This window comes from Acomys russatus, chromosome 5 (genome assembly GCF_903995435.1).
Source record: "Acomys russatus chromosome 5, mAcoRus1.1, whole genome shotgun sequence".
In the NCBI taxonomy this organism is placed as follows: domain Eukaryota; kingdom Metazoa; phylum Chordata; class Mammalia; order Rodentia; family Muridae; genus Acomys; species Acomys russatus.
Window position 1 is genome coordinate 454,943 of NC_067141.1, and position 25,567 is coordinate 480,509.

The 25,567-nt window shown below is 42.4% G+C and overlaps 2 protein-coding genes across 7 annotated transcripts in view; one reads left to right on the forward strand and one right to left on the reverse strand.

Moving 5' to 3' along the window:
- Nucleotides 1-25,567, forward strand: part of Lyrm1 (LYR motif containing 1) — a 105,392-nt gene that overhangs the window by 5,054 nt on the left and 74,771 nt on the right. For 3 of the 6 annotated variants that reach the window (XM_051145141.1, XM_051145140.1, XM_051145142.1), the window contains exons 2-4: nucleotides 8,648-8,838; nucleotides 14,130-14,222; nucleotides 16,101-16,650. In XM_051145141.1, coding sequence (XP_051001098.1) covers nucleotides 8,680-8,838; nucleotides 14,130-14,222; nucleotides 16,101-16,217 — 369 coding nt within the window. In that variant the 5' untranslated portion in view covers nucleotides 8,648-8,679 and the 3' untranslated portion in view covers nucleotides 16,218-16,650. Of the gene's footprint in view, nucleotides 1-8,647; nucleotides 8,839-14,129; nucleotides 14,223-16,100; nucleotides 16,651-25,567 lie in introns of those variants that run through there. The other 3 variants (XM_051145143.1, XM_051145139.1, XR_007830619.1) reach the window with 2 other exon arrangements.
- The window catches only part of Dnah3 (dynein axonemal heavy chain 3), a 170,208-nt gene continuing 165,675 nt past the window's right edge, over nucleotides 21,035-25,567 (reverse strand). The window contains 2 exon segments of the mRNA XM_051145144.1: nucleotides 21,035-21,836; nucleotides 23,861-23,998. Coding sequence (XP_051001101.1) covers nucleotides 21,483-21,836; nucleotides 23,861-23,998 — 492 coding nt within the window. The 3' untranslated portion in view covers nucleotides 21,035-21,482.

The following is a 25,567-nucleotide window of genomic DNA, read 5'->3' on the forward strand; positions in this document are numbered from 1 at the left end:
ATGCTTTTAATCTCAGCACTTGGGAAGCAGAGGCAGGTGGATCGTTGGTGAGTTCGAGGCCAGCCTGGTCTACAAAGCAAGTCTAAGACAGCGAAGGCTACACAGAGAAACCCTGTCTCAAAAAAACAAAAAGTAGAATAAAACAAAAAGACTCTAAGGCACAGGCTGAACCCCATGAACATGATTATTTGGGCATTATCCAAAGCATCTCAGGGCTGGGAATGTTAGTGCACACCTTTGATCCCAGCTCTTGGAAGGCAGGAAGAGGTAGGGGGATCTCTGAGTTTGAGACTACCTGGTCTACATAGCCAAGTTCCTGTCTCAAGCAAAAAAGAAACCAGAATTTCAGTTCCCCAAATGACAAGTGCTTTAAATTACAGTTTTCTGGGTTGGTTTTATTTTTTATTTTTATTTTTGGTTTTTTGAGACAGGGTTTCTCTGTGTAACTTTGGCTGTCCTGGACTCACTTGGTAGACCAGGCTGTCCTTGAACTCACAGAGATCCGCCTGCCTCTGCCTCCCAAGTGCTGGGATTAAAGGCGTGTACCACCACCACCCAGCTTCTGGGTTGGGTTTATAATTACAATGTACCTTAGTCTCTGAAATGATTAGTTTTCAAGAGAAAAAAACAACAGTTTTCTATTTCATTGATTCTAAGCTTCCCAGAAATAGGTCCTTTCAGGCTAGTGAACAAACCATGACTGGCCTTAAAAGAAGTGAGGGTTGGACCATTAGTGTGAAACTTAAAGAGCTCTCTTTTGAACCATAAGCTCCCCAAAATGAGCTTAGAGTTGTTTTCAGTGTCCTGAAATCTTTCGTTAAAAGTCACTTTTTAGCTGGGTGGTGGTGGCACACTCCTTTAATACTATCACTTGGGAGGCAGAGACAGGCAGATCTCTGAGTTCAAGGCCAGCCTGGTCTAAAAAATAAGTGTCAGGACTACACAGAGAAGCCCTGTCTCAAAATACAAAAACAAAAAATTCATTTAATAGTATGTGCCTGGGGAGTGGGGGAGGTGAATGCATGCTATAACACATGTGTGGACTTTGGAAGACAACATTATGGAGTCAGTTCTCTTCTTTTATCTTGACTTGGGTTGTCAGACTTACACAGCAAGTGCTTTCACCTGCTGATCCATCTTAGTGGACCAAGCTCTTGGACATTAATTGGAAGCTCTGCTCCAAATGCTATGGTGTATATATCAGGATAAGAATGCACATTACTGATGACCATTCTGTGTGTATAAATGTATTCATCTAGCAAGTGTTTTTCATGCCCCAGGTGTATATCCTGCCTAGAAGTATAAGGAATGAGACTCCATCTGGTCCTTTCGCCTTGACTGCCTCTCCTAGTAAATTCACAAGCAATGAAAGAAGAAAGGTTCAGTTAGAAAATTAGCCAGCAAGGTAGATCAGTATATAAGGGCTCCTGCTGCCAACCTTGACAACCTGAGTTCCACGCCTGGAACACATGGTAGGAAAGAACTGACTCTCACAAGTTGTCCTCTGACTCCAGTTGCACACACTGGCATGCATGTGTCCCCACACTTGCATCCATACATACACACTAAATAAATAGATAAAATGTAATAAACATTTAAGAATCAAAAGAGTAGAGTATGATAGACGGGTCAGGTAGAGAGATGTGAGGGATGCTCCTAGGACAGCCTTGGTCCCTGCACTAGACAGATGCACTCACAGGAGGCTGAGGGATAGCACAGAAAGCAACAGGTGGACAAAAAAGGATATTCTGGCTGTGTCATTTGGGGGCTTTACAAGGCAAGAAGGAGGGCCATATCTAAACACATAGAGCAGCAGGCCTGAATCTGGGTGAATTTCACAGCCTTCCCCATCCCCACCCGAAATCATGGAGTACTTACAAAGGAAATTTTGCCTCTAGTGAGCTGTGCTGAAAAGAAAAATGAAATCCTAGGGTCAGGGCTTACTTAACAGGAATGGAATGGATTTTCCCCCTTTCACTTTTCTGTCCTTCCTGTTTGTGCTGTAGATGTTTTATTCGGGAGAAAGTACAGCGTCAGAGAGTCTAGCAGATGGAATTTTGACACTCTTGAGACCAGAGTCATGTGCCTGTAACATCATCTGTGGGAAGGGATTTGTCTTTTAAATTCCTAAATGGGACTGGAAAGATGGCTCAGGGGTTAAAAAGCAGATATTGCTCTTGCAGGGGGCCTAGGTTTGGCTCCCAGCACCCACATGGTAACTCACAGCCGTCCATAACTGCATTCCCAGGAATCCAATTCTTCTTCAGCCTTCTCCAGCTCCTGCACTCATATTGTGCATATATATGCGCTCAGGTGCACACACACATACATGTTTTGTTGTGGTGGTTTTGTTTGTTTGTTTGTTTGTTTGGGTTTGTTTGTTTGTTTGTTTCCCAAGATAGGATTTCTCTGTGTAACCGCCCTGGCTGTCCTGGACCCCCTTTGTAGACCAAGCTGACCTCAAACTCACAGAGATCCGCCTGCCTCTGCCTCTGCCTCCTGAGTGCTGGGATTAAAATGCTGTGCTTTCCCACACCATCACTCAACAATATGTTTTTAAGCTCCTAAATATTCATACTGCAACGAGCTTTCCAAAGATGGTAGGAATGTACTCCGGAGGTGAGAAAAGCAGAGGTTTTTGTTTTTTTCAAGACAGAGTTTCTCTGTGTAGCCTTGGCTGTCCTAGACTCACTTTGTAGACCAGGCTGGCCTCGAACTCAGAGATCTGCCTGCCTCTGCCTCCTGAGTGCTGGGATTAAAAAAAGCGTGCGCCACCACACACGACTTTGTTGTTGTTGTTGTTGTTGTTGTTGTTGTTTGTTTGATAAGGCTCCAAATGCTAGCAATCTGTCTGCTGGCCTCCTGTAAAACTAGATTGGGACATACCACAGCCTAGGCATGCTTAACATGCTGGAGCCTCCCCAGATCCTTCACTGTACTGAAGTCCTTTACAGCAAATGGCAGGGTGAGTGCATGTTTTCAGGGGTCTTGTTTTATGTTTATGTTTCTTGATCGATCACTGCCCATTATGAGTCCCCATTAGTGACTCCAGAATTTAAACAGGAAAGCTGTGGTCAGACAAAGAAATAATCACTCAGCTTTTGAGGCTCTTCATCTTGACTTTTTGTCAGGTGACATTGGGCAAGTCTCATATTTCATCCTCTATAACAGTGATGGAATCATAAGTAGTTATGATACAGTTTGATTCTAGCACATTTTAAAGGATGTAAACCAGACCATGCTGCTCCCGCTTGCCTCACATATGCTAGTGTCTTCCTTTTGTCTCTGAATGCAAACTTCTCCCCAGGCCTACTCTCCCATCAGTGCTGGATTGTGCTGACCTGTGGCCTCCCTGACAGGTCCTCATTTGCATTGACACTTAACTTTGCTCCTGGCTTGCTCCAGAGTTTAGCTCCTGCTGCCCCTTCTAGTACCACCCTTTCCTTAACTTCCTATTATTAGTCCCCATGACATCCAGAGCACCAGTCGAATACTTACTAACAACCTGGGCTCTGGCTCCAGATTGTAGGGTTTGAATACTGGCTCTGCCTATTTCTAGCTATGTGACTTTGGATACACTACTTAATCTCTCTTTACATCAGATTCCTCTGTAAAATGAGAATAGGAATAGTGCCTGCCTACAGAATTGCTGCGCTGTCTGCAGAGTTAAATGTAAAGTGCTTTGCAGAGTGCGAAGCTCATGGCAAATGCAAAGCAAATGTAGCTATTGTTATTACAGGACCAAGTTCCTGCTCTCCAGGAGTGAGGCAGAAAAAACAGAGGACAAAATAACTGCAAAGAGCAATATATGGCTTGAGCTAGGCCCTGGGGAGAGAGTGCTCTAGGAAAATTTGGTAGTGTACAGGTATGAGGAGAGATGACTAGTAGAAAAGAGGCATTTTGTATGAATGGGTCAGCCTATGTACCTTTGGCTGACCTGGTACTCACTTTGTAGCCCAGGCTGGCCCCAGACTTGTGTCAGTCCTCCTACTTCAACCTTCTGAATGTTGGGATTACAGGTGTGAGCAACATGCCCTGGTTAGAAATTTTCTGAGTGCACTTATTCATAGCCAACCCTACATCACACAAAAATCTATATCATGAGGTTGATGGGTCTTTCCAGTGTACATTAAAGCAATGACAACTAATAAATGTGAATTATGTATCTAAAATCACCTCCACCATCAAATTTTGAGGTATTTATATTAGGGACCTCTCCACTAAAGACCAGAGGTCAAAGCACAGTAGCAGCAAAATGTGCCAGACCTCTATAAAATACGCACTCAATAATTTCATTTTAGCACCCTGCTATGTAGGCAGTACAGCTTTAAAAAGAAGCCACCTTCCAGTCACAATTCCTTCCAGTCATACTGTATTTTCTCTCTTCATCCTGGGATTTGGAAGTTAACGATATGAAAAGGAACAAATATTTCAAGTAGTGTCGATCCAGAGTAAATGTCATAGAACTTTGAAGAAATTCGTTAAGAGTAGACTGCATGACCATTTTAAGGTTCTGACTTACAAACAGTGACTATTCCTATAGTTGCCTAAGGGGAACTCCCAGCAGACCTCACTGCTCTATCAGATCAACCCTTGACCAACTGTAAATGAGGATAAAGGCTTCCTGTATTGCATTAATCCCAAGAAGAATGTTGGTTTGAAGCCATTAAATCCTTGAGTAAGAAAATCTTCAGGAAATGGCAACTTTAGTAAATGAGTTGCTGTCTAAGACCAAAGAGAAAAGCCCAAGAAGAAAAGAAAAAAAAATTTATGAGGGAATAACCCAGTTTGTGAATCCCAAGCTTTCTGTAGCATGTGATATTTTCAGGAAACATTTGTTGAATTCCTAATATATAACCTTTCTAGGTGCTGAGAATTGAGCAGTAAATAAGACAGATGCAGTAACTGTTCCCATAAAGATTAGAGTCTATTGGAGGAAGATAGACGTTAACAAGTCAGAACTTGAGAGATGGGTCCTATAGAGAACAGCTATCAAGATTCATTTGATTCATAACCCAATGTGTGTGGTTAAGAGGAGACTAGGGAATGTGAAGGGTTTTCTGAGCTGTGCATATTTTCAAGAGGAGCTGAAGGATGGATAGAGAGATGGTCAAGAAAAAAAAAGATGAGGCTGGGTGTTGTTGCACACCTTTAGTCTCCGCACTTAGGAAGGAGAGTAGGTGGATCTCTGTGAACCTGATGCCAGCTTGGTCTACCTAGGGCCTTTTTTTTCTTGGTATTTTCTCTCAAGAGAAAAATTAGTGAAGAAGGAACAATAAAGGTATGTACCACCCCAAAGCTTTAAAAAAATCATAATTTCCCCCAAAGACCTGAAAGAAACCCAGTTAAAAAAGCCACAAAAGATGCATCTTTTTCTCTCGGCTTGACTTTTCTTCCAGACTTAGAAACAGTTGGCTGTACCTGCTCACGTATTCTGTGAGCAGCTTTTTGACTTTTCTCTGGCAGTCTTTGTAACTTGTGTTTTCTGGGTCACCTAGTGTTAGAGAATCACCACCTACCTTCCTTTCTGGATTAGTTTTCAAAACACACAATAATTATTTTCAAAATAGTCTTACTACATGTTGATTGTTAGCACTCATTACCTTGAGTAAGCTAATTGCAGGTCTCTGTGTCATGTTGTGGCTTACAATCAGCGTTCTTAGAGTAGAAAAAGAAACCAGTTAAAGTCAGGCTTTGAGGAATTTGCTGGGATTTTAATATGTTTGACCTTCGCTTTCCCCTGCCAGTGCCTGAAAGTCAAGGAAGTTTCATCTGGTAATGACAGGGTTGTGAAGCAATCCTTAGTTGATACTACTGCCCCTCACAGGAACTGACTCACATATTCTCGATGAAACCGTGGAGTTATAGGGAGAGCCAGAAACTCAGAAACCTGTTTCCTTACCAGGAAAAATGTCATCATCTCGTCTGGGTTCTTACCCAGGATGTTCTCACTTGGTTTTTATGAATGCCTTTTAAGCATTGTTCCTGTGAAGCATCTTGGGTGGTGGTGTGTGTAACTTTGATCCTTTAAGCTTTTGGATGGGGGAAGTGGTGCTTTCAAACTTTTCATCAAATGGTTTACTCCTTATTGCTCAAGAAAGGTTACTAGGGGCAGGGGTAAGTAAGAGGGACAACAATCTTCAAAGAAGAAATTCTCTATAAAGTGGGTTCCTTGAAGGTGTTTGGGACTTCTCTATCTATTGTATATAGATAGATATACCCCCTCCTGCTCTCATCATGCTTAGCAGCTGGGAGTCTCATAAGCTAAGGACCATACTAAAGCATTCCAGCCATAGGTGAGGAGTTGGAAATGGATTGTGTCCCTAAGCTGCAGCCTTTAGGCCTCCTTACCAATCCTGATCAGCCTGTTTGTGAGGGGGAAAAAAACCAACTCAGGACTCATGGATATGTCCAAGTGCCTGGCTCTTCTGCTTACTCATCAGATCTGTCTTCCCAGCCTGCCCTCTTGTCGAAGGCAGCATAGTAGTCATTGTTCTAAATCTGACTAAGAACTCCAAGGGTTCATCCCTGCCCCCCTCCACCTCCCCTCCTGGTATTTTCTTTCAAGTTCTACCATAGAAATATAAAGAAATAGGCTGAAGTTTTTCATAAGTTATAAAATGTCCATCAACAGAACAAACCAAGTGCATTGGAATCTCTGGTAGAGTGGGGTGACCTGCAGCAATGATGTCAGAACTAGAGCTCAATGTGATGATGTAAATGGGCCTTCCAAATTCAATGGACAAAATACAACTTACAGAATCTATATGAAGTTCTAAGTTTTTAAAACTGCTCAGAGTCTAATAAATGCAAAGGATTCATGATGATGGTAAACAGCAGGCAGACTGGGCTGACATCAACGAAAGAAGAAGAGATGCTGTGGTGGTGGGACACACCTTTAGTCTTAGCACCCTGGAAGCAGAGGGAGGCAATTCTTTGTTATTTCAAGGCCAGCCTGGTCTACATAGAGAATTCCAAGCTAGCCAAAGCTAAATAGTGAGGTACTGTTTTTTAAAAAAAAATTGCTTTGGAAGAGGTTCAACAGGGCAATCTAGTATTTCCATTATTCTTTCTTTAAAGCTTATTGTATGTATTTGTATGTATCATACTATTCTCTGTCTTTTTGTGTCTGAAATGCTACATAAGTTCTCACTTGTCCAGGCCCACTGGCCCTACTTCCTAGAAAAAGCCAGAGGGGTGAGAAGCTCTTCCCTCATGAGAAAGATCTTCAGTTGCACCATTCTTACTGGTCAAGATGGCAGTTTTGAGAAATGTTTTCTAAACTAAGAGAAATTACAACTTTATAGCCTCTGGATAAAGCTGAGCCTTGAGACTCTTTTGTCTTATATGATAACCACAGTTTCAAAAATGATAACTGTCACTTTAAGATTTCATGTTAAAAAACTATGAAATGCCACTGCTTTTGCAGATGTTTCCTGAGATAGCTGGAACTCATGATCCTCCTACTTCAGCCTTCTGAGTGCTGCGATTACAGGCCTGGGCTACAGTGCCCGGCCTCTTACCTAGTCCTGTTTCTCTAGGCTTTCACTTCAGGTTATTCACTGCTGGTCAGCGCTATGTAACAAGTACTGTCTTCACTTGGTCGGTTGGGAGTTCAAAGCCAATCTAATTTACATAAGACTCCCTCCTCTAAAAACAAGCAAAACAAGTTCTAAGCCCACACAGTAAGACCCTGTCTCAACAAAACAAGCTAAAAAAAAATGCCCTCTAGGCACTCAGGTTAGCCATGTAAATTTACCGGAACAAAACTGAAATCATTATTTCTGAGGCATTCTGGTCAGTCTGGTTTTAAATAATAACAAAATGGATTTGGTCTTGCCATGTTTGTACAAGTGGGCTCACAACAAACAGCAAACTGCCAGATAAGATCTGTAATCCTAGGATTCAGGATGCTGAGACAGGATGGATCCTGAGTTTGAAGCCAGTCTGGGCTAATATGGCTTTCCAGGCTAGACGGGACTAGCTTGTAAGATTCTGGCTCAAAAAATCAAGAAGATAATAAATAGCTGGGCAGTGGTGGAGCCTTTAATCCCAGCACTTGGGAGGCAAAGGCAGGCACATGTCTGTGAGTTTGAGGCCAGGCCTGACCTACAGAGTAAGTTCCAGGAAGGCCAAGGCTACACAGAGAAACCTTGTCTTGAAAAAACTAAAAAACAAACAACAAACAAAAATCAAGAAGATGGGCTGCGTTGAGGTGGCATGTGCCTTTATTCCCCACCGCTTAGGAGGCAGAGGCAGGTGGATCTCTGTGAGTTCAAGGCCAGCATGGGGTACACAGCTAGTTCTGGGATAGCCAAGGCTACACAAAAGAACCCTGACTTGAAATACAAAAACACAACAACAAAAATCAAGAAGATAGGAGGAGGCCTTTAATCCCAGCACTGTGGGCAGGAGGTGGGGGTGGGGTGAGGGGCAGAGACAGGTGGATCGCTGAGTTCAAGGGAAACCCGGTTGGGGGCGCGGAGGAGATGGAAGGAGAGCAAAAGAGCTATCTCATTGCTGTTTCTATTGTGCCATTCTGGTAATGCTAGACATAGATCTGTAAAACAGGAGCACTTATTTCTAGACAAATTCAAAACCTGTGCATCTGCCTGGCTGCCTACTGTCAACCTGCATTTTTATGTAGACTTTCCTCCTTCTACTCTGGTGGGTCTGAAGATGACAACAGCAACACGACAGGAAGTCCTCAGCCTCTACCGAAGCATTTTCAGGCTTGCAAGGAAATGGCAGGCGGCATCAGGGCAGATGGAAGACACCATCAAAGAAAAACAGTACATACTAAATGAAGCCAGAACACTGTTCCAGAAAAACAAAAATGTAAGTAGGCCCCATCTGGCAATGGCAAGGAACAGGGAATCTTCTTGTAGTGTTTGCTCATTTCTTTCCTACCTTAACTGAAGAAGACCCTTCCAACTCCCAGAGCCAGGAAGTACCCAGCATGCAAATTGGCTAGGCTTGCCAGTTTAGCTAATACTAGAAAGTCAAGCCCAGCCCGAGTTTCCCTCTTGGATCAGCCAGGTCTCAGCCCAGCCATTCCTCAGAAGACCCCATGAGTCAGGTGACAGAAGTCATGCCAGTGAGAGCAGGTCCTCACATACTGATGACCGGTCACTCCCAGAGGCAGTATGAAGTAAAATGCTTTTTCTCAATTCATAAAGCAATCAAAGCCTTATGATTATAAACCCATTTTATAATGCAGGAAAAGACATGGGGCTCCTCCCATAACTTAGCTACAAATTCTTTGGCCAACAGAGTGGTACTGCAGAAAACAGGGCTTCTACTAGCTAGCTTAACAAAACTGAAAACCCTGGCACCACGCAGTCAGTTTTGATTCATCCTAACAAACCACCCAGCACTGGCTAGCTTTCCCTTGGGAAAATTGCCTAGCACTAAGGATGGAAGGTGACTGGCAGTACCTGGCTCTTCTTTGCCCACTTCTGTTGATGTCTTCCTAGTTTCACTGCCTCTCTCCACTGTATTCTGTGTCCTTCTAGCTGCTCTGTCTACACCATCTTCCACTACTGGCATGCCCACCGAAGGGCTGCCTCTCTGCTGAGGCCACTTTTTTTTTTATTCTATAATTGAAGACATTTATTCATTATGTTTAGAGAAAGATAGATATAACAATATTAGCCTATGAACATGGAGGAAATCTTTTCAAAGACCCTTTCAACAAAAAAGGATTGTCATGCTAATAGCAAATGATACAAGTGAGCACAGTCATATTTCTTATTATTTTTTCTTCCCCAGATATTACCTGTTGTTGACTACATTTTTAGATACAAACTACAGTCCCAAAATGACATTTATATATACCCTCATTAAAATACATTTCGTCATCAAAATTTAGGTTTTTATATTCTATTTTTATGACTTTAGTCAATACAACATTGTGTATTGCCTCACAGAGCTTTCTGCTACATTAAACTAAATAAAATATCAATTATAACTCAGAAATCACTTTGTGTAGGAATAGAAATTGAATTAATATTGATTGGGTAATTTCATTCTTGAAATTGAGTTGAATGAACCAGGCATGGTAGAATGTACGGACAGTTTCACCACCATGAAAAGAAAGTGGAAAAAATAAGTTCTTGGCCATGACTGGCAAATTATGATTTTTTTAAGACGAAGAAAGATACCTAAAATGACCATGCCATGCCTCTACAAGATAAAATGCTGAGGAATGACATTAATTTCTAATTTCAATGTGCATACGAATTATTAATACCCATATCAACACTCCAATAGACGACAATGTACAAGTTCATAACAACATTTGTGAATGAATAAGTATAAAATATGTACACTACCATGAAATAATATGCCTCTGAAGTCATCCTGTTTTCCAGTCAGTCCAGGATTTAGACTGATGTCGTTATGTTTGGGTAGTGACATTTTCTTTTTATTTTTTTAATTTTTATTAATTTATTCTTGTTACATCTCAATGGTTATCCCTTGTATCCTCCCATTCTTCCCTCCCTCCCATTTTCCCCTTATTCCCCTCCCCTATGACTGTTCCTGAGGGGAATTATGAGGCCACTTTTGAACACCTAGATTTGGTTGTTTTCCTTTTAGTTTGGGTGTTTGTTGTAGTTGTTTAGGTTTTGTTGTTGTTGTTGTTGATAGGTTGGTTTTGTTGTTTTGGGTTTGGTTTGGTTTGGTTTTTGGTTTTTTTGTAGCCTTGGTTGTTCTGGACTTGCTTTGTAGACCAGGCTGACCTCGAACTCACAGCAATCCATCTGCCTCTGCCTCCTGAGTGCTGGGATTAAAAAAGGTGTGCGTCACCACGCCCAGCTAATTTTGTTGGTTTTTTGAAATGGGATCTATTTATCCCTAGCTATCCTGGAACTCTGTGTAGACCAGGCTGGCCTCCAACTCACATAGATTCCTTGCCTCTGCCTTCTGAGTGCACCACCACACCTGGCCCAGCCTTTGTTTCTGACCACCTACCTGAAGGACCTCACCTCCTCCAGCTGTCTATCAACCCTGATCCCCAGCTGCGCCGCCCCCACCCCACGCCCCCATTCTTGTAGTTCCTGTCACCTGCTGCCAGTCTGAAACTCTTTGTTCCTAGTTCTTATTAAAGTATTCCATCATGTGCCAAATACCAGACTCCACATTTGGGATATATTTTTAAAAACAAACAAAATAAGGTCTCTTACAGATATTTAGGTTAGACGAATTAAATCAAAATTAAAAATCAAAGAATTAAAATCAATTAGAGTTAAAATCAAGACAAAAGTCACCAAAGAAACTCTCATAATCTGAAGTTTCTTCTCTTCTAGGAATCCCAGAAACCTGTGCTTTACTATTTTGTTTTAAACACATTTTTATTAAATACTTAAAAAAAAAAAGTACTGGGGCTTTCTGTAGCCATGGTTGTCCTGTGACTCAGAGAGCTACCAGCCCATTTTAAGTGATAGGATCAAAGGCGTGTGCCACTACACCCAGCCTTTAAAATTCCCATACTTGTACACAGTATTTACCCCTAAACTTTCCCAGATTCACCTTGTCTACTCCAACTTAATCTTTTTTTTTTTTTTATAAATAAATCACAAAGTCCAATTTGTGCTGCCCATGTACTCAGGGGTGTGGAGCTGTCCACCTATGCATGTTTGACCTACCTAAGGCCATACCCATAAGGAGAACTGACTCACATCCTCCAGCAGCCAGCAGCTGTCAATAGCTCCGCAGCAAGGGGTGGGGCCTTCTGAGTGCCTCTCCCTCCTATGCTGGAATGTTGACTGTCTTGATCTGGTGTGGGTCTTATACAGGCAAACACAGGTGCAGTGAATTCATGAATGCAGCAGGCCTGTCATATCCAGAAGATACTCTTTAAACTCAGAACCCTCTTTCCTCTGCCTCTGAGTGCTGAGATTAGAGGCATATGCCACCCGTCTGGCTTCCTCTGGGCCTGTTTGGTATAAGAGTTCTGCTTAGGTGATCTCTTTGGTAGCTGAAGGCAGAGCTATGACCCACAGGTCTGGCCTGGTGCTGATGCCATGACGTAGACCTAGTAAACCCGTGCAGACGAACCTGTCTGAGGACTACTCAAGACTAGGTTTTCTCTTATTTCAGAATCATTCTTGAGCCTCGACCTGGATTGGCCAAGGATGAGACAGAGGGTGGTGTGTGCATGTCACAAATCACGCAGCAGCCTGTGAGGGCTCTAGTCTGAGCTTGTTTGGATACTAGCTGGAGTTCTAGAAGCCCCAGCTCCCTTAGCAACATCTTTGTCAGGGGCTTTTTCTCCCCAGACCTCAGTTCCCTGTGTAGAAATAAGTTTATTTTAACCTGGTTTGATAACCCAAAGGTATCTTATTAATGGCTCTGAGTCCCAGAAAGCCTGTGGCAACATGAGATTTTTGTCCCAATATGGACAGCATCAAGGCCTCAGAGGTCAGGGAGTTGAGCCTTCGCCCTAAAGGACTCTGCACAGTTCTCTGTGCTGCTGTTCCTGGAACTCCAAGAAACACTAGGGAATAAAAACTCCCTTGCAATTCCCAAGCCACATGGGGCCAGGCTTCACATTGAGTGCCATCTGAGGCTGGTGCAATTCCGGCACTACTTTGAAGCACTTTCATAAGTGCACAGCAGATCCATGTACTGATTTTTTTTTTTTAACATCCTCTGAATGAAAGTTTCTCCCCTTCCTGATTTGGCTTTCTGGGTTTTCTGTTTTGTGGCTTTTTTTTTTTTTTCCCAGAATAAACATTTCACTCTTTTCTTGAAAATGCATTATCACATTGGACTGATTTTTGAATTTCAAAACTCCTTTTACCCTTACTAATGAGCAAGACAATTATAGTTTAAAATATGAAGTAAAGCCAGGCGTGGTGGCATATGCCTGTAATCCTAGCAGTTAGGGAGGCAGAGGCAGGATCTCTGTGAGTTCAAGGACAGCCTGGCCTACAAAGTGAGTCCAGGACAGCCAAGCCTACACAGAGAAACCTTGTTTTGGGGAAAAACGGAGGTGGAGAGGCAAATCATTCTAAAGTATCATATTCTTGCTTCAAGCTCAGTTCCTTTAAAGCAGTGGTTCTCAACCTGTGGGTCTCGACCCCTTTGTGGGGGCATCAAATGACCCTTTCACAGGGGTTGCCTAAGGCCATAGGAAAACAGTTATTTATATTATGATTCATAACAACAGCAAAATTAGCTATGAAGTAGGAAGGAAAATTAATTTATGGTTGGGGGTCACCACAACATGAGGAACTGTATTAAAGGGTCAGGTCACAACATTAGGAACATTGAGAACCACTGATCAGTGTTGGAGGATGTGAAGTAGCTCTCTCATTTGCCATTGGTGGGGATGTAAGTTTGTAAATTGTTGATGGGGACATAAGTTGATGTGAACTCTAGAAGGTAACTTGAGAATATTGTGAGAAGCATATATGAATCTATATAGCCTGTCTTAGCATTCTCACTCTAGAATTTCATCATAGACACATTGGCATGTGAGAAAAAAATGTATAAAGATCTATAGCAGAATTGTTCATAATGACAAAGGCTTAAAATAACCAAAATGCTCATCAGTAGCAAAGTGGTTAATTCTAATAAAGCCTTAAGTTGAAGTTGTGATCATTTTTAGGAAGAGTGGCCCCTGATGTCTGAATACCAAAAGAGCTTCAATTACATTAATTAAAAAGCAAAAGTTATATAGATATGTGTGTTAAGAAAAAGCTCAGGCCAGTGAAATGGCTCACTGGGTAGAGGTATTTAGCTCACAAGCCTGACAAACTGAGTTCAACCCCTAGAGCCCACAGGAGGACAGGAGAAAACCAACTCCACAGAGCTGTCTTCTGATTCCATCCATTCATACACACACCGTGGCATGAGGTCCATGGCATCTGCATACTCCCCTCACTATACATACAAAATAAATAAAATGAGAAATGTCTTTAAAAGGCTTACCCCCTGTATTTGGGTTTATATAGTCATAGGCTAACTTTGGAGGGATACATAAGAAATAAACTGGAAGATAAGAGACGAGGAGACTTATTTACCAATATTACATTTCCTGGCTAGTGAACTGAAAAGTTTGTATTATATTTTATATACTATTAGGAAGATATTAAATGCCTCCTTTATTTCCCCTTAAATAGCTCACAGACCCAGACCTAGTTAAACAATGTATAGACGAATGCACAGCCAGGATTGAGATTGGACTGCATTACCAGATTCCTTATCCAAGGCCAGTAAGTATGGCTCCAGTAAACCTATGCTGGGCACTTGTGTTGTTTCTAAGAATGTATACTATTAGGACTAATTTTTGCTGAGGAGCCAAGAGCCACTGTAGGAAGCGTGTTGGAAGTAAGTTGTCATTGCATGCCACCAACCCATCACCATAATGAACATCTGGTTTCTTCTTGTGCATCTTCCCACAAGGTGAAAGGGGAAGCCAGCTCACGTTTATGAAACTTTTCTTTGGGTCTTCACCCATTTTTATTGAAATGCTTTTATTTTCTTAAGTATAAAAGGCAAGCTTCTTAAATACTAAAAAAGTACATTTCAAGTATTAAAAAAATACAGAAAGTACAGAGTAAAAATTGTCAAAAATCTTCAGCCTATGGAAGAGACCACTGTAGTCTTAAAATGACCAGTTTTCAACTTTATTTAAAAAAAAAAAAAACAGCAATTTTGATACCTTATCAGTTCAACTTAATTATCTGGTAATATTAATTTTATACACATGTGCACACATGCTCTTTCATACATAGAATTCTGGGTATATTGTTTTTATTTGCCTACTTGTTTTATTCCATCTCTTCTGAGCATCTTTGTATACAGCTCTACCTCAATCCTAAAGGTTTGCATTGTCTGCTCTGGTAAGAATGTGCCATCCTTGTACAAGTCAGGGTCCCTCAGGGAAATAGAAGCAGTAAGGAGGAGATTGAAAAATAGAGGGATGGATGGATGGATGAATGGATGGATGGGTGGATGGGTGGATGAAAATAGACAGATCACACAGTTATGGGGCACAAAGACCTACGAGAAAGTCTATGGCATAATTCAGTCTGAGCTCAAAGACTTAAGAATCAAGGGACTGGTGATAGCAATCTAGGGTAGAGGCAGAGAAGATGAGACATCTCAGCTCAAATAAGGCTAGCAAAAAGCAAAAGAAGCTGGGTGATGGTGGCACATGCCTTTAATCCCAGCACTTGGGAGGCAGAGGCAGTCAGATCTCTGTGAGTTCAAGACCAGCCTGGTCTACAAAATGAGTCCAAGACAGCCAGGGCGCTCTCACATAGAGAAACCCTGTCTCCAAAACAAAACAAAACAAAAAAAGAAGCAAAAGTAGTGAACTCATCTTTTGCCTTTTTTCCCTCCCAAGCTCTACTAGGTTGCAGGATGCCCCTCCATACTGGGCTCTTATCGGGAAATACCCACATATAACCCAAAGATGATTCTTTTTTTTTTTAAAGATTTATTTATTTATTATTATGTATACAGTGCTCTGCCTGCATGTATATCTGCAGACCAGAGGAGGGCAACAGATCACATTATCGATGGTTGTGAGCCACCAAGTGGTTGCTGGGAATTGAACTCATGACCTCTGGAGGAGCAGTCAGTGATCTTAACTGCTGAGCCATCTCTCCAGCCCCCAAAGATGATTCTTAATGGGAGTCAGTCAGATACTAATAACATTAGCCATCACAATCATAGCGTAAGCATCTTGCTACCCCAGGAAGCATCTGACTTGACACCAGTGCTTTTTTATGTAAGAAACTTTCTCTTCTTCTTTCCTTGGATGCCCATTTTGCTGAGCGGATCTCTCGCTCTTTTCCTGTGTCCAGGCACAGTGGCATAGTGGGTACAAGTCTAAGCCAGAGTCTAGCTTCAGATCCACTTCCACCACTTAATGTGTAACCTTGAACAAGTCAGTATTTAATTTCTCTGAGTTTCTATTTTTTATCTATAAAAATGAAAATTCCTCAGGGGGTTATCATAAAGACAGATCAGTAAATGCAGAGATATAAACATTAATGAGTCTGTGGTAGATTTTGTACTTAGTAAATCATCAATAAATATAAGCTGCAATAACAATTATGATTCATGTCATTGTTCTTACTCAGATTCATCTGCCTCCAATGGGTCTCACCCCACTACGAGGCCGGAAACTTCAAACCCAGGAAAAACTGAGAAAATTTTCCAAACCAGTGTATCTGAAGTCTCATGATGAAGTTTCCTAACAGAGGACAGTTTTCTTTGAAGAATGGTGAGCCAACTCAGTTCTTAATGTAAACCAGGCAATATTGATTAGAAGCAAAAACACTTCCTTCAAACCTACTAAATTGGTCCTCACCCATGACATGTGGCTGCAAGCATCCTAGGGTTTTTCAGGGTCTTGCTGCTGCTTGAACTGATGACATTGACCATAGAGACCATGGACTTAAATCTTCACCGAAGTCATCCTTGGGAGCAATCTAAGGTCCGTGGAGAAAGGCTGAAGGCCGTTCCTGGGACTGCCATTCAGCATACATCAACTGATGCAACGGGATTAGCTAGTTGTTGCAAGTTCACATGCCTCCAAAACTATGCTACTCCCAAAATACTTTCTAGAGATTTTTCCACAAGTTCTTTTCATTTGCTTAAAAGTGGTTTCTGTATAGGCTCTGTGTGTGTGTGTGTAGTCTCCTGACTCTTGTAATTTCCAGATATTCCCCCTTATAAAGGACATCTTTGGGTTGATCATACTTTTGTTTGTTCAGTTTTTTGGGGGGGTGGTTGGGGTGAGGGAGGTTGTTTGCTGGCCTTTATGTAGACCAAACCAGGCTTGAACTTGTGCTGATCTCCTGCTTCATGTCTCAAGTTCTGGAATTACTGACATGAGTCACCAAACCCAGCTGCCCATATGGTCTTTTCAATGGAAATATGGTATGACACCCTCCTTCTCCCTGTGATAAATGGAGGTACATGTCTTAATTAAATGTATATTTGATCTTATTTTAAAGCCTGTGATTACTTAAAATGCACTTAGGATCTAAACAGCTTCCTTGATACCTATACTGCATTCACTTTATTCTGTTTTAACCTAATTTAAAAGCACAAGCTCCAAGCTGGCTTCCAAGTTATATATGTACAGAAATGGGACAAAGAGAACATGTGTGGAATCAGGTGTGAGTTCACAGCAAGCTGTTTGCACATCAGCAGAGAATGGGCCTCACTAATAAAGATAAATTCCTACTTATTTGGGTCTCTTTGTATTCTTTTCCAAAATGGGTTTGTGAACCTCAAACAGGGCTATGCCTCATGTGAGGAGCAGCATCCTTCTCACGGTCAGGGAAAGTGCTTCAGGGATTGGTAGTAGTACAATAAAGTTTTATTCTCTGTCAGTCAGTGAAGTAATAAATAGTATATGAATATTCAATACAAATGGAGTAGCAGGCCTTTGTAAGGAGAGAAGTGTCAATGTTTTAGCAGGTCTATTGGCTATTCTGTGAGGACATGTCCCAGGCTAGCTCAAACTGGGAGAAAGGAATCTGCTGTCTTTTTTGTTCCTTTTCTTCCAGCAAGTTGTGGTGTAAAAACATTCCCCTGATGTATCTCCCATCCAGATGGAAGCAGCTCAGTTCCATGTGGTAATCAGACAGCAGAACACTAGGAGAAAGCTGGATGTTCTGAAGCAAGTGAGACCCAACTTGCCCATCTCTGTAGTAGGAATTTTGATTTCTTTAAAAATACAGAAATGTTATATGAATATGTTTTTGTTCAATCCCAGGTGTGGGATATGGGGCTGGTTCAGGGTGCCCACAGCAGCTAACTATAATTTCTCTCATGCTGTGGCAGGAATGTGATTTTGCCAGCTGAAGATAGTTTATGTTTGGAATTCTGGGGACTCTTTAGAGGGTACATAAATGCCAGAGCCCGAAAAGAGGGGTCAGCTGCTGCTTCCCTTGCTGCTGCTGCTGCTGCTCCTGATGGTGGTTGGATGCTACTGGTTGCTGTTTGTTAAGTAGAAGAAACTGGACTTGCCCCAAGGAACTTGGCACTCCTGATCAGTAGGAAGTGGCATAACAATATCGATGCCCCCTTTCCTCTCTAACCTTTTTCTCCTGCCTAGCATTGGGGAACTGAAAGGGTAGAGAAGGGTAGTAGGGAAACAAAAAACCAATAAAGCAGCTAGAAGTCCAATTACACATCTCTATCATTGTCCCTTTCTAAAATGTCTCAAGGAGACAAAGTGATTTTTACTATGTTCAATTTTGCCTTCCTCTATTGACCATTGGAACTAACCTTCCCACCAGTCTGTTTTCACAGTGGAAGACTGTTTTTGTTGCTATGCCAATCTTTGACAATCTACATGTCAGGAAACTTTAATGCAAATTGTCTGTGTCTAGCTTCTTTTGCAAAGAGGTATGTACTATTACAAAAAACATCAATTCACTGTCAAATCATATAACATGTTCTGATGGGTGGATGGATGCAATTTGAGATGGGTCACTTTGTAGCCCAGGCTGGCCTTGACTGAACTCAAGGTTCTCTTGCCTGTCTTGAATACTAGGATTTCATGTGTACACTACCACACCCAACTTATGTGTCTTACTATTAATATGTCCCCACTTTCTCTCCAAGTTCATTAAATTCTGTCTCCTAAAGGCAGAAACTACCTCAGTGAAATTCTTTTCTATCACTAACAAGAACTTAACATAACTGTTCAACAGCTAAAAAAAATTTTCAAGGTCAAGGACTAGCTTGGTGATCGGGTCTGATGGCCATTTATGACATCAGCTTGACCATATCTGGAATTAACTAAAACCCAAGCATCCGGGTACCTGTAAGTTGTTTTTCTTAAATCATTTGAAGTAGGAAGATACATCTTTAGTCTGGGTCACACCTTCTGGGTATAGCCTGTATAAGGGACATGGAAGAAAGAAGCTTCTGCTCTTTGCCTGCCTGCCCTCACTCTTGATTCGTTGGCATTGGATCCTACTTCAAGATCCTGGCATATGCTGACCAGCTGAGACATCCAGTCTCATGGACTGAACAAATTACTGGATTCTGAGAGACATCCATTGTTGAACTGGCTAGCCTGCAGGCCATAAGCCACTCTAATAACCTGCTGTATACATATATGCATACATATATTGAGAGAGATTCGTTCTTTCAGTGCTGTTCCTCTAGAGAACCCAGACTAACACACCAGCTTTGCCTGATGTCATCTGCTAAGCTATTTATAAACAGAGCTTGCTGCTGTTTATTGAGCTGAGCTCTAGCCATCTTTCCCCAGGACTCCATCCTCTAACTCTCTGTGATTTCTGAAGAACATGTTCCCTTTTTCAGGAGGAAACAACATTACCACATTGACCCCTACTGAAAGTGACCTCAAATTTAGGGCACTCTTTGTTTTCAAAGTGGAGGAAATATTTTACATTTCAAAAATGTGATACAAAAACATTCTGTCCCTTGACCCTTGAGGAATGAAGCAGTCCTTGCGCCTCTCAGCTTTTCAGTGTTGAATGAAGTTGGAGTTGAATAACTAGAATTAAAACTCATTTGTTCTCGAGCCAGCTGTGGTGGCGCACACTTTTAATCCCAGCACTTGGGAGGCAGAGGCAGGCAGATTGCTGTGAGTTCAAGGCCAGCCTGGTCTACAAAGCGAGTCCAGGACAGCCAAGGGTAAACAGAGAACCCCTGTCTCAAAAAACCAAAAAAAAAAAAAAAACCTCCTTTGTTCTCTTAGCAGCTCCTTCATACCAGCCCTTCTACAGCCTGCAATATGGCTGACCTACCTTCCCAAGAGGTACAGGTTTGGATCCTGACCATCTTTCTATCTCATATGACTGATTGTCTTATTTGGAATGATATAGCCATCCTAGCTATCAGTAAATTCTGATTTATCTACATATTAGAAAACAAGTTGTTTCTTTCTTGAAAAAAATCTCTAGTGACCTACTTTGAGTAGGACTGTACTTCCTATTACAATGCACAGTCTCTTTTTGGGCATTTGGATAGCTTGCTCATCTCAGAATTTGTTTGACACCATGAAGACATTGTAACTAAGGTTTTCTGGAATGCCTTTATTTCGTGCCAAGGCTTGCCACATTCAGGAAATGTCACAGGTCCTGAATCAAGGCATTTGTTGTTAAGAGGCAGAAAAGCCAGACCATACACATTAAGACTCTCAAACAATCCATTTATGCTCCACTTTGGACACCCCGAGTAAAACCACTTAAAGCTACATGAGAGGATCAGGGAAGAAAACCTCAGGAGTTTGATGTGCTTATCTCTCTCTGGATGTTCTGGGGAGAAACAAGGGATGGCAATTCCTTGGGCACAGTCCTGTGGCTGGAACTATAATCTCTTCCAAGAGTCTACATCAGAACAGCCAAGCCTTTGGCTAGGAGGCAGCTTGTAGCAGTGACACACATGGATTCAAGTGCCAGAGAACTTCACCTGGCTGTGCAGTGTGAAAGCGCTGTGTGGTACTCTTACGCAGGCTCTTTCATCTCCCTGAGCCACCAGGTGTGGGAGATGGGGCGGGGGGGGGGGGCACAACAATCATTCCCAGCACATTGGATTGAACAAGCGGCTTGGGCACAAACCCTGCACACAGCAGGAAGACAACAAATAGGCTCCTCTCATCTCACCAGAGACAGAGACGTTAGCCCATTCATGCGGCTGATAAGAGAAGCAGTTGCAGCTGGGCTGGGAATGTAGCTGAGTGGAGTGCTTGCTGCGAGTACTTGAGGCCATGGGCTCAGTCCTTAGCACCGAGCAGCAGCTGAAACTCCACCGTTACTGACTGGAACCTAGTCAGCAGCAGTAAAGAAGAAGCAATGGCCCTCCTCATCACCTAAGGTCATTGTAAGATGTGCATTTCAAATACACTGAGTGAAGGCTGGAGAGATGGCTCAGTGGTTAAGAGCGCTTGTCAGGGGTTCAGTTCCCAGCACCCACATAGCAGCTCATCACTATTTGTACTCCATTTTTGGGGATCTAATACTCTTCTGGCCTCCTTGGGCACCTGTACACACGCGCGCACACACACACACACACACACACACACACACACACACACACACACACACAGCAATATTAATAAAATATACCAAGAGCTTTTTAAAAAAAAATCAAATCCTTCTCAATCTTTTATGGAAAAGAAATGACTGAAATTCTGTGACAGTGACAGAAAAACCCCAGGTAAAGAAAACAACCCCAAGCAAGCTTAAGCCAAAAGATCACAAGTCTAGGTGGAAGGTCACACTGCCTCTGTTCCAAGTTTAGTATCTATCTAATTTGGGAGTACTGCCTACCTTCTCGTGGTTTCTGCAGCCATGAAATGATGACAACAATAATAATGATAACCTACTTAATAGGGCTGCTATGAAATGTCTGGCTCTATTTATGTAATTATTATATCATTGTTACCTTCGGTCTATATAATTCAAGAATGAAAGACTATATTATAATGGAGAATGAAACACCATTTACTCTCAATTTTGAGGCACCTGCCATTAATTATCCAGCTGGCACAGTGAGGCCACACCTCGGTTTATCCAGTGCTTCTGGGGCATGTCTGTTGGAAGCTCAATGGACAGGACGTAGTTTGTAGAGTGGCCAGTGGTAGAGAGGGTGCCTCTCCGGGCACTTGTCTTATACACTGGACACACATAAATGTTCTGATGCAGGAATGATGCACTCTCCCCAGGTTTCAGCCAAATGATGGGCAATGGGTCATAGAGGATTTTAGGGAAAGATTCTCCAATTTGCATTGTTTTCCTATCCCAACGGGCACCCTCAAGAAAAAGCCCTTTGATATAGGCCCCGTCTTCTGGGCTATCCTCCATAGCCGTCTCTTGTGTGGTTACCTGAAAGAGTAGAAAGCTATGAGTCTTGTAATCTGCTAGTTAACTATAAGAACCACCTAGTTGCCAGGTCAGCCTCGCCCAAGATCCTAGGCTTCTCTGATAAGTCTTATCAGAGGTGAGACAAGTCTGGTTCTTAGACAACTTCCTGCCCTTACATATGGTGGACATAGAGAATGCAATAAAGTAGGAGTCAGGAGGCCACACTGGATGTAGCTTAGTGACCTTACACATTAGCTTCTCCCTTTTGGGACCTAAATCAGGGAAAGTTAGATTCTGGATCAGAGGCAGGCTGGTGAAACAGTTCTGGGGTGACAGGCAAAGTGGAAGAATTTTTTTTAATTGACTTTTTAAAAAAGAACAGTTTTGGTGTTTGGAAGATTTGTCCCAACTAAAGAACCAGCTCATAGAATGCCTGGGAATGCAAGGGCTGTGTCAAGCAAGCTGCTATGCTATCTAGTTTTAAATGCCAGGCATGCCTCGGTGAGGGCTTGTCTACATTGGGCTGGCCTGTGGGCATGCCTGGGAGGGATGTCTTCACTGAGGTGAGAAGGCCACCATATGTGTGCAGTACCTGTTCATGGGATGGGCTCTGGACTGTGTAAGACCAGAGAAGGAACTGAGGACTAGCAGCAAGCAGGCAAGGGTGCCTGTGCTTCTCTCTGATGTGCTGTTCAACTTGTGGGTCGAGACCCCTTTGGGGCTCAAATGACCCCATCACAGAGGTTGTCGAAGACCATCAGAAAACACAGAAATTTACCTTACAATTCATAAGGGTGGCAAAATTACAGTTAAGTAGCAACGAAAATAATGTTATAGTTGGGGTCACCACAACATGAGGAACTGTATTAAAGGGCCACAGCGTTAGGAAGGCTGAGTTCCACTGCCTCAGGCTCCTGCCTTGACTTCTCCACAATGCTGGACTCTACCTTGGAATTGTGAGCCAATCACCCTTCCTCCATGAAGCTGCTTTTGCTTAGGGTATTTTGTCATAGCAACAGCAATGACACGAGGACAGCTTCAGGTATAACCTTGGGTTCTTCCCTGTAAAGCAGGGAGTTTGAGGACTGTAAGAAGTGGTGCAGATTATGATGGGCCAGACAGTTGCAAGCACTGTTTAAGATCATTCTAACTCTAACTGTGATCTTTTCCATTCCTAAGGACTATCAGAAGCATTCTTTCAAGTGAAGATGCAGAACAGATGGAGGATGAGGAAATGCTTTCATTTTTCTTGCCATGATGGTGACAGAATTTTCCTCTGGAACAATTAAAATTTTTAAATATGTATTTATTATTGGTGTGTGTGTGTATGTGTGTGTGTGTGTGTTGCCTGTCTGTCTCTGTGTGTCTGTCTGTGTGTGTGCATGTCTGTGTATCTGTGTGTGTGTGTGTGTGTATCTGTGTGTGTCTATGTGTCTGTGTGTATGTATCTTTCTCTGTGTCTGTGTGTGTGTGTGTGTATATATCTGTGTGTCTATGTGTCTATCTTTCTGTGTGTTTGTGTGTGTGAATGTAGATATCAAAGGCTACTTGTGAAGAGTTGGTTATCTCCCTCACATTCATGTGGGCTCCAGGGATCAAACTCAAGTTACCAAGCTTGCATGCAAGCCTGTTTATCTGATGAACCATCTCCATGGCACCAAATTCCTTTTTCTATGTTAGAAACAAAGGCTTGGGAGCTCTGTGATTGTGTCAAGAATAGCTTCTGGCTGGGCATGGTGGCACTAATCCTAGCACTCGGGAGGCAGAGGCAGGCAGATAGCTGTGAGTTCAAGGCCAGCCTGGTCTACAAAGCAAGTCTAGGACAACCAAGGCTACACAGAGAAACCCTGTCTTGAAAAAATAATAATAAAAAATAAAGAATAGCTTCTGGAGCCACTGTAAGCCATGTTACATCCCTTACTTATTCCACTTCAGAAGCATTTGTCTCTCCACACAACCAAATATTTGCATATAGAAGGAAATGAGTAATGCCATTTTTCTTAAGTTAGTTTCCCCTGAGCTGTTCCAACCCACAAGATCCTTACCTCAAATTCAAATCCAATGTGGTCAATGGGGATGGTGTATTTCCTGGCAAAATTCTGAGAAACTCCCGTCAAAAAAGACTGTGTAAAGTAGAACCCAGAAATCCAGAAGACCACAGGGGGTCCATTGATGATCCATTCCTATGGAGCCATAGAAATCAACACTGAGAATTTACACTTCAGCAATAACAAGCTAAATCAAGGTGAGCGTGAGACTGGAGAGATAATGGTTCAGTGATTAAGATAGAGGACCAGAATTTAATCCTAACACCCATGTCAGCAGAACACAACCATCTCCAGGGATCCTACTCCATCTTCTGGCACCTGCACACACATGTGCATAAGAGACAGATAACACACACAGAGAGACACACATGCACACATATACACATAAGCAAAATAAATCTTTTTTTCCCTCCCAAGACAGGGTTTCTCTGTGTAACTCTGGCTGTCCTTGAACTTGCTCTGTAAATCAGGCTGGCCTCAAACTGAGATCTGCCTGCCTCTGCCTCCCAAATTTGGGGATTAAAGGCATGTGCTATCACCACCTGGCAAGTTTGGGGATTAAAGGCATGTGCTACCAGCACCTGGCAAAATTTCATGTGTATGAGAATCTTGTCTGAGTGTATATCTGTCTGTGTCCTACCTCATATGAGATGGGTGCTTGAGGCCAGAAGAAGGTGTCAGATTCCCTGGGACTGGAGTAATAGACAATTGTGAGCCATCATGTGGGTGCTGAGAACCAAATCTGGATTCCCTGGAAGAGCAACTGTTGCTCTTAACCACTGAGCCATCTCTCTAGCTCAATAAAATGAATCTTAAAAGAACTAAGAGGAGTGTGGAAATGAGCTTCACAAATAATATTCTTTGCTTTTTTTCTGCTTCTGGAAGCAAAGAGTCCTCTTGGTTTAACTTGCACTTTCCTTCTTTTGAAACGAAGGTACAAAGTAAAATGTATTTCTACCTTAAGCATTGGATGCAAGGTTGATACTGGGGACACAGCAGGGAGTGGTAAGGACTATAGCAGGGTAATAGATGCCTCCTCTGTACTGAGCCACAGTGGCAAGAGTGGCCATGCACAGATGCAGGCACATTCCTTGCTGGAGATGGTAGCTGGTTTTGCCAGACAAACATCTAGATTTATCCTTCCTCCCCTATCTGGTCTTTTTTGTTTGTTTTTCTTCATTTTTCTCATGATAAAGATTGGCTTTAGGAGCCGGGCGTGGTGGCGCACGCCTTTAATCCCAGCACTTGGGAGACACAGGCAGGTGGATCACTGTGAGTTCGAGGCCAGCCTGGTCTACAGAGTGAGTCCAGGACAGCCAAGGCTACACAGAGAAACCCTGTTTCCAAAAACAAAAACAAAAACAAAAACAAAAAAAAGAAAAGATTGACTTTAGAACTCACAAATGCTAAGTGAATGCTCTCTAGACCTATAACCCAACAGCTAGGTGTGAAAACCCAATGCCTATCTATCAGTTCAAAAAAATTCACATTACTAGACAGCCTTAATAATTAGCCAGTTTTGTCCCACAGACCTCCAGGTTGTCTCCCCCCCCCCCCTTTTCTTTTCCAGTTTTTACTCCTACCTCTTTAGATTAATCTCTCTAAGGACTTTGAAAAGTCTCTCACTTCACCACCCCCACCCCAGCCCACCCCACTCCACCTCAGGTATGAAAAGGCCATTTCCAAATAATTAACCTAGGATGG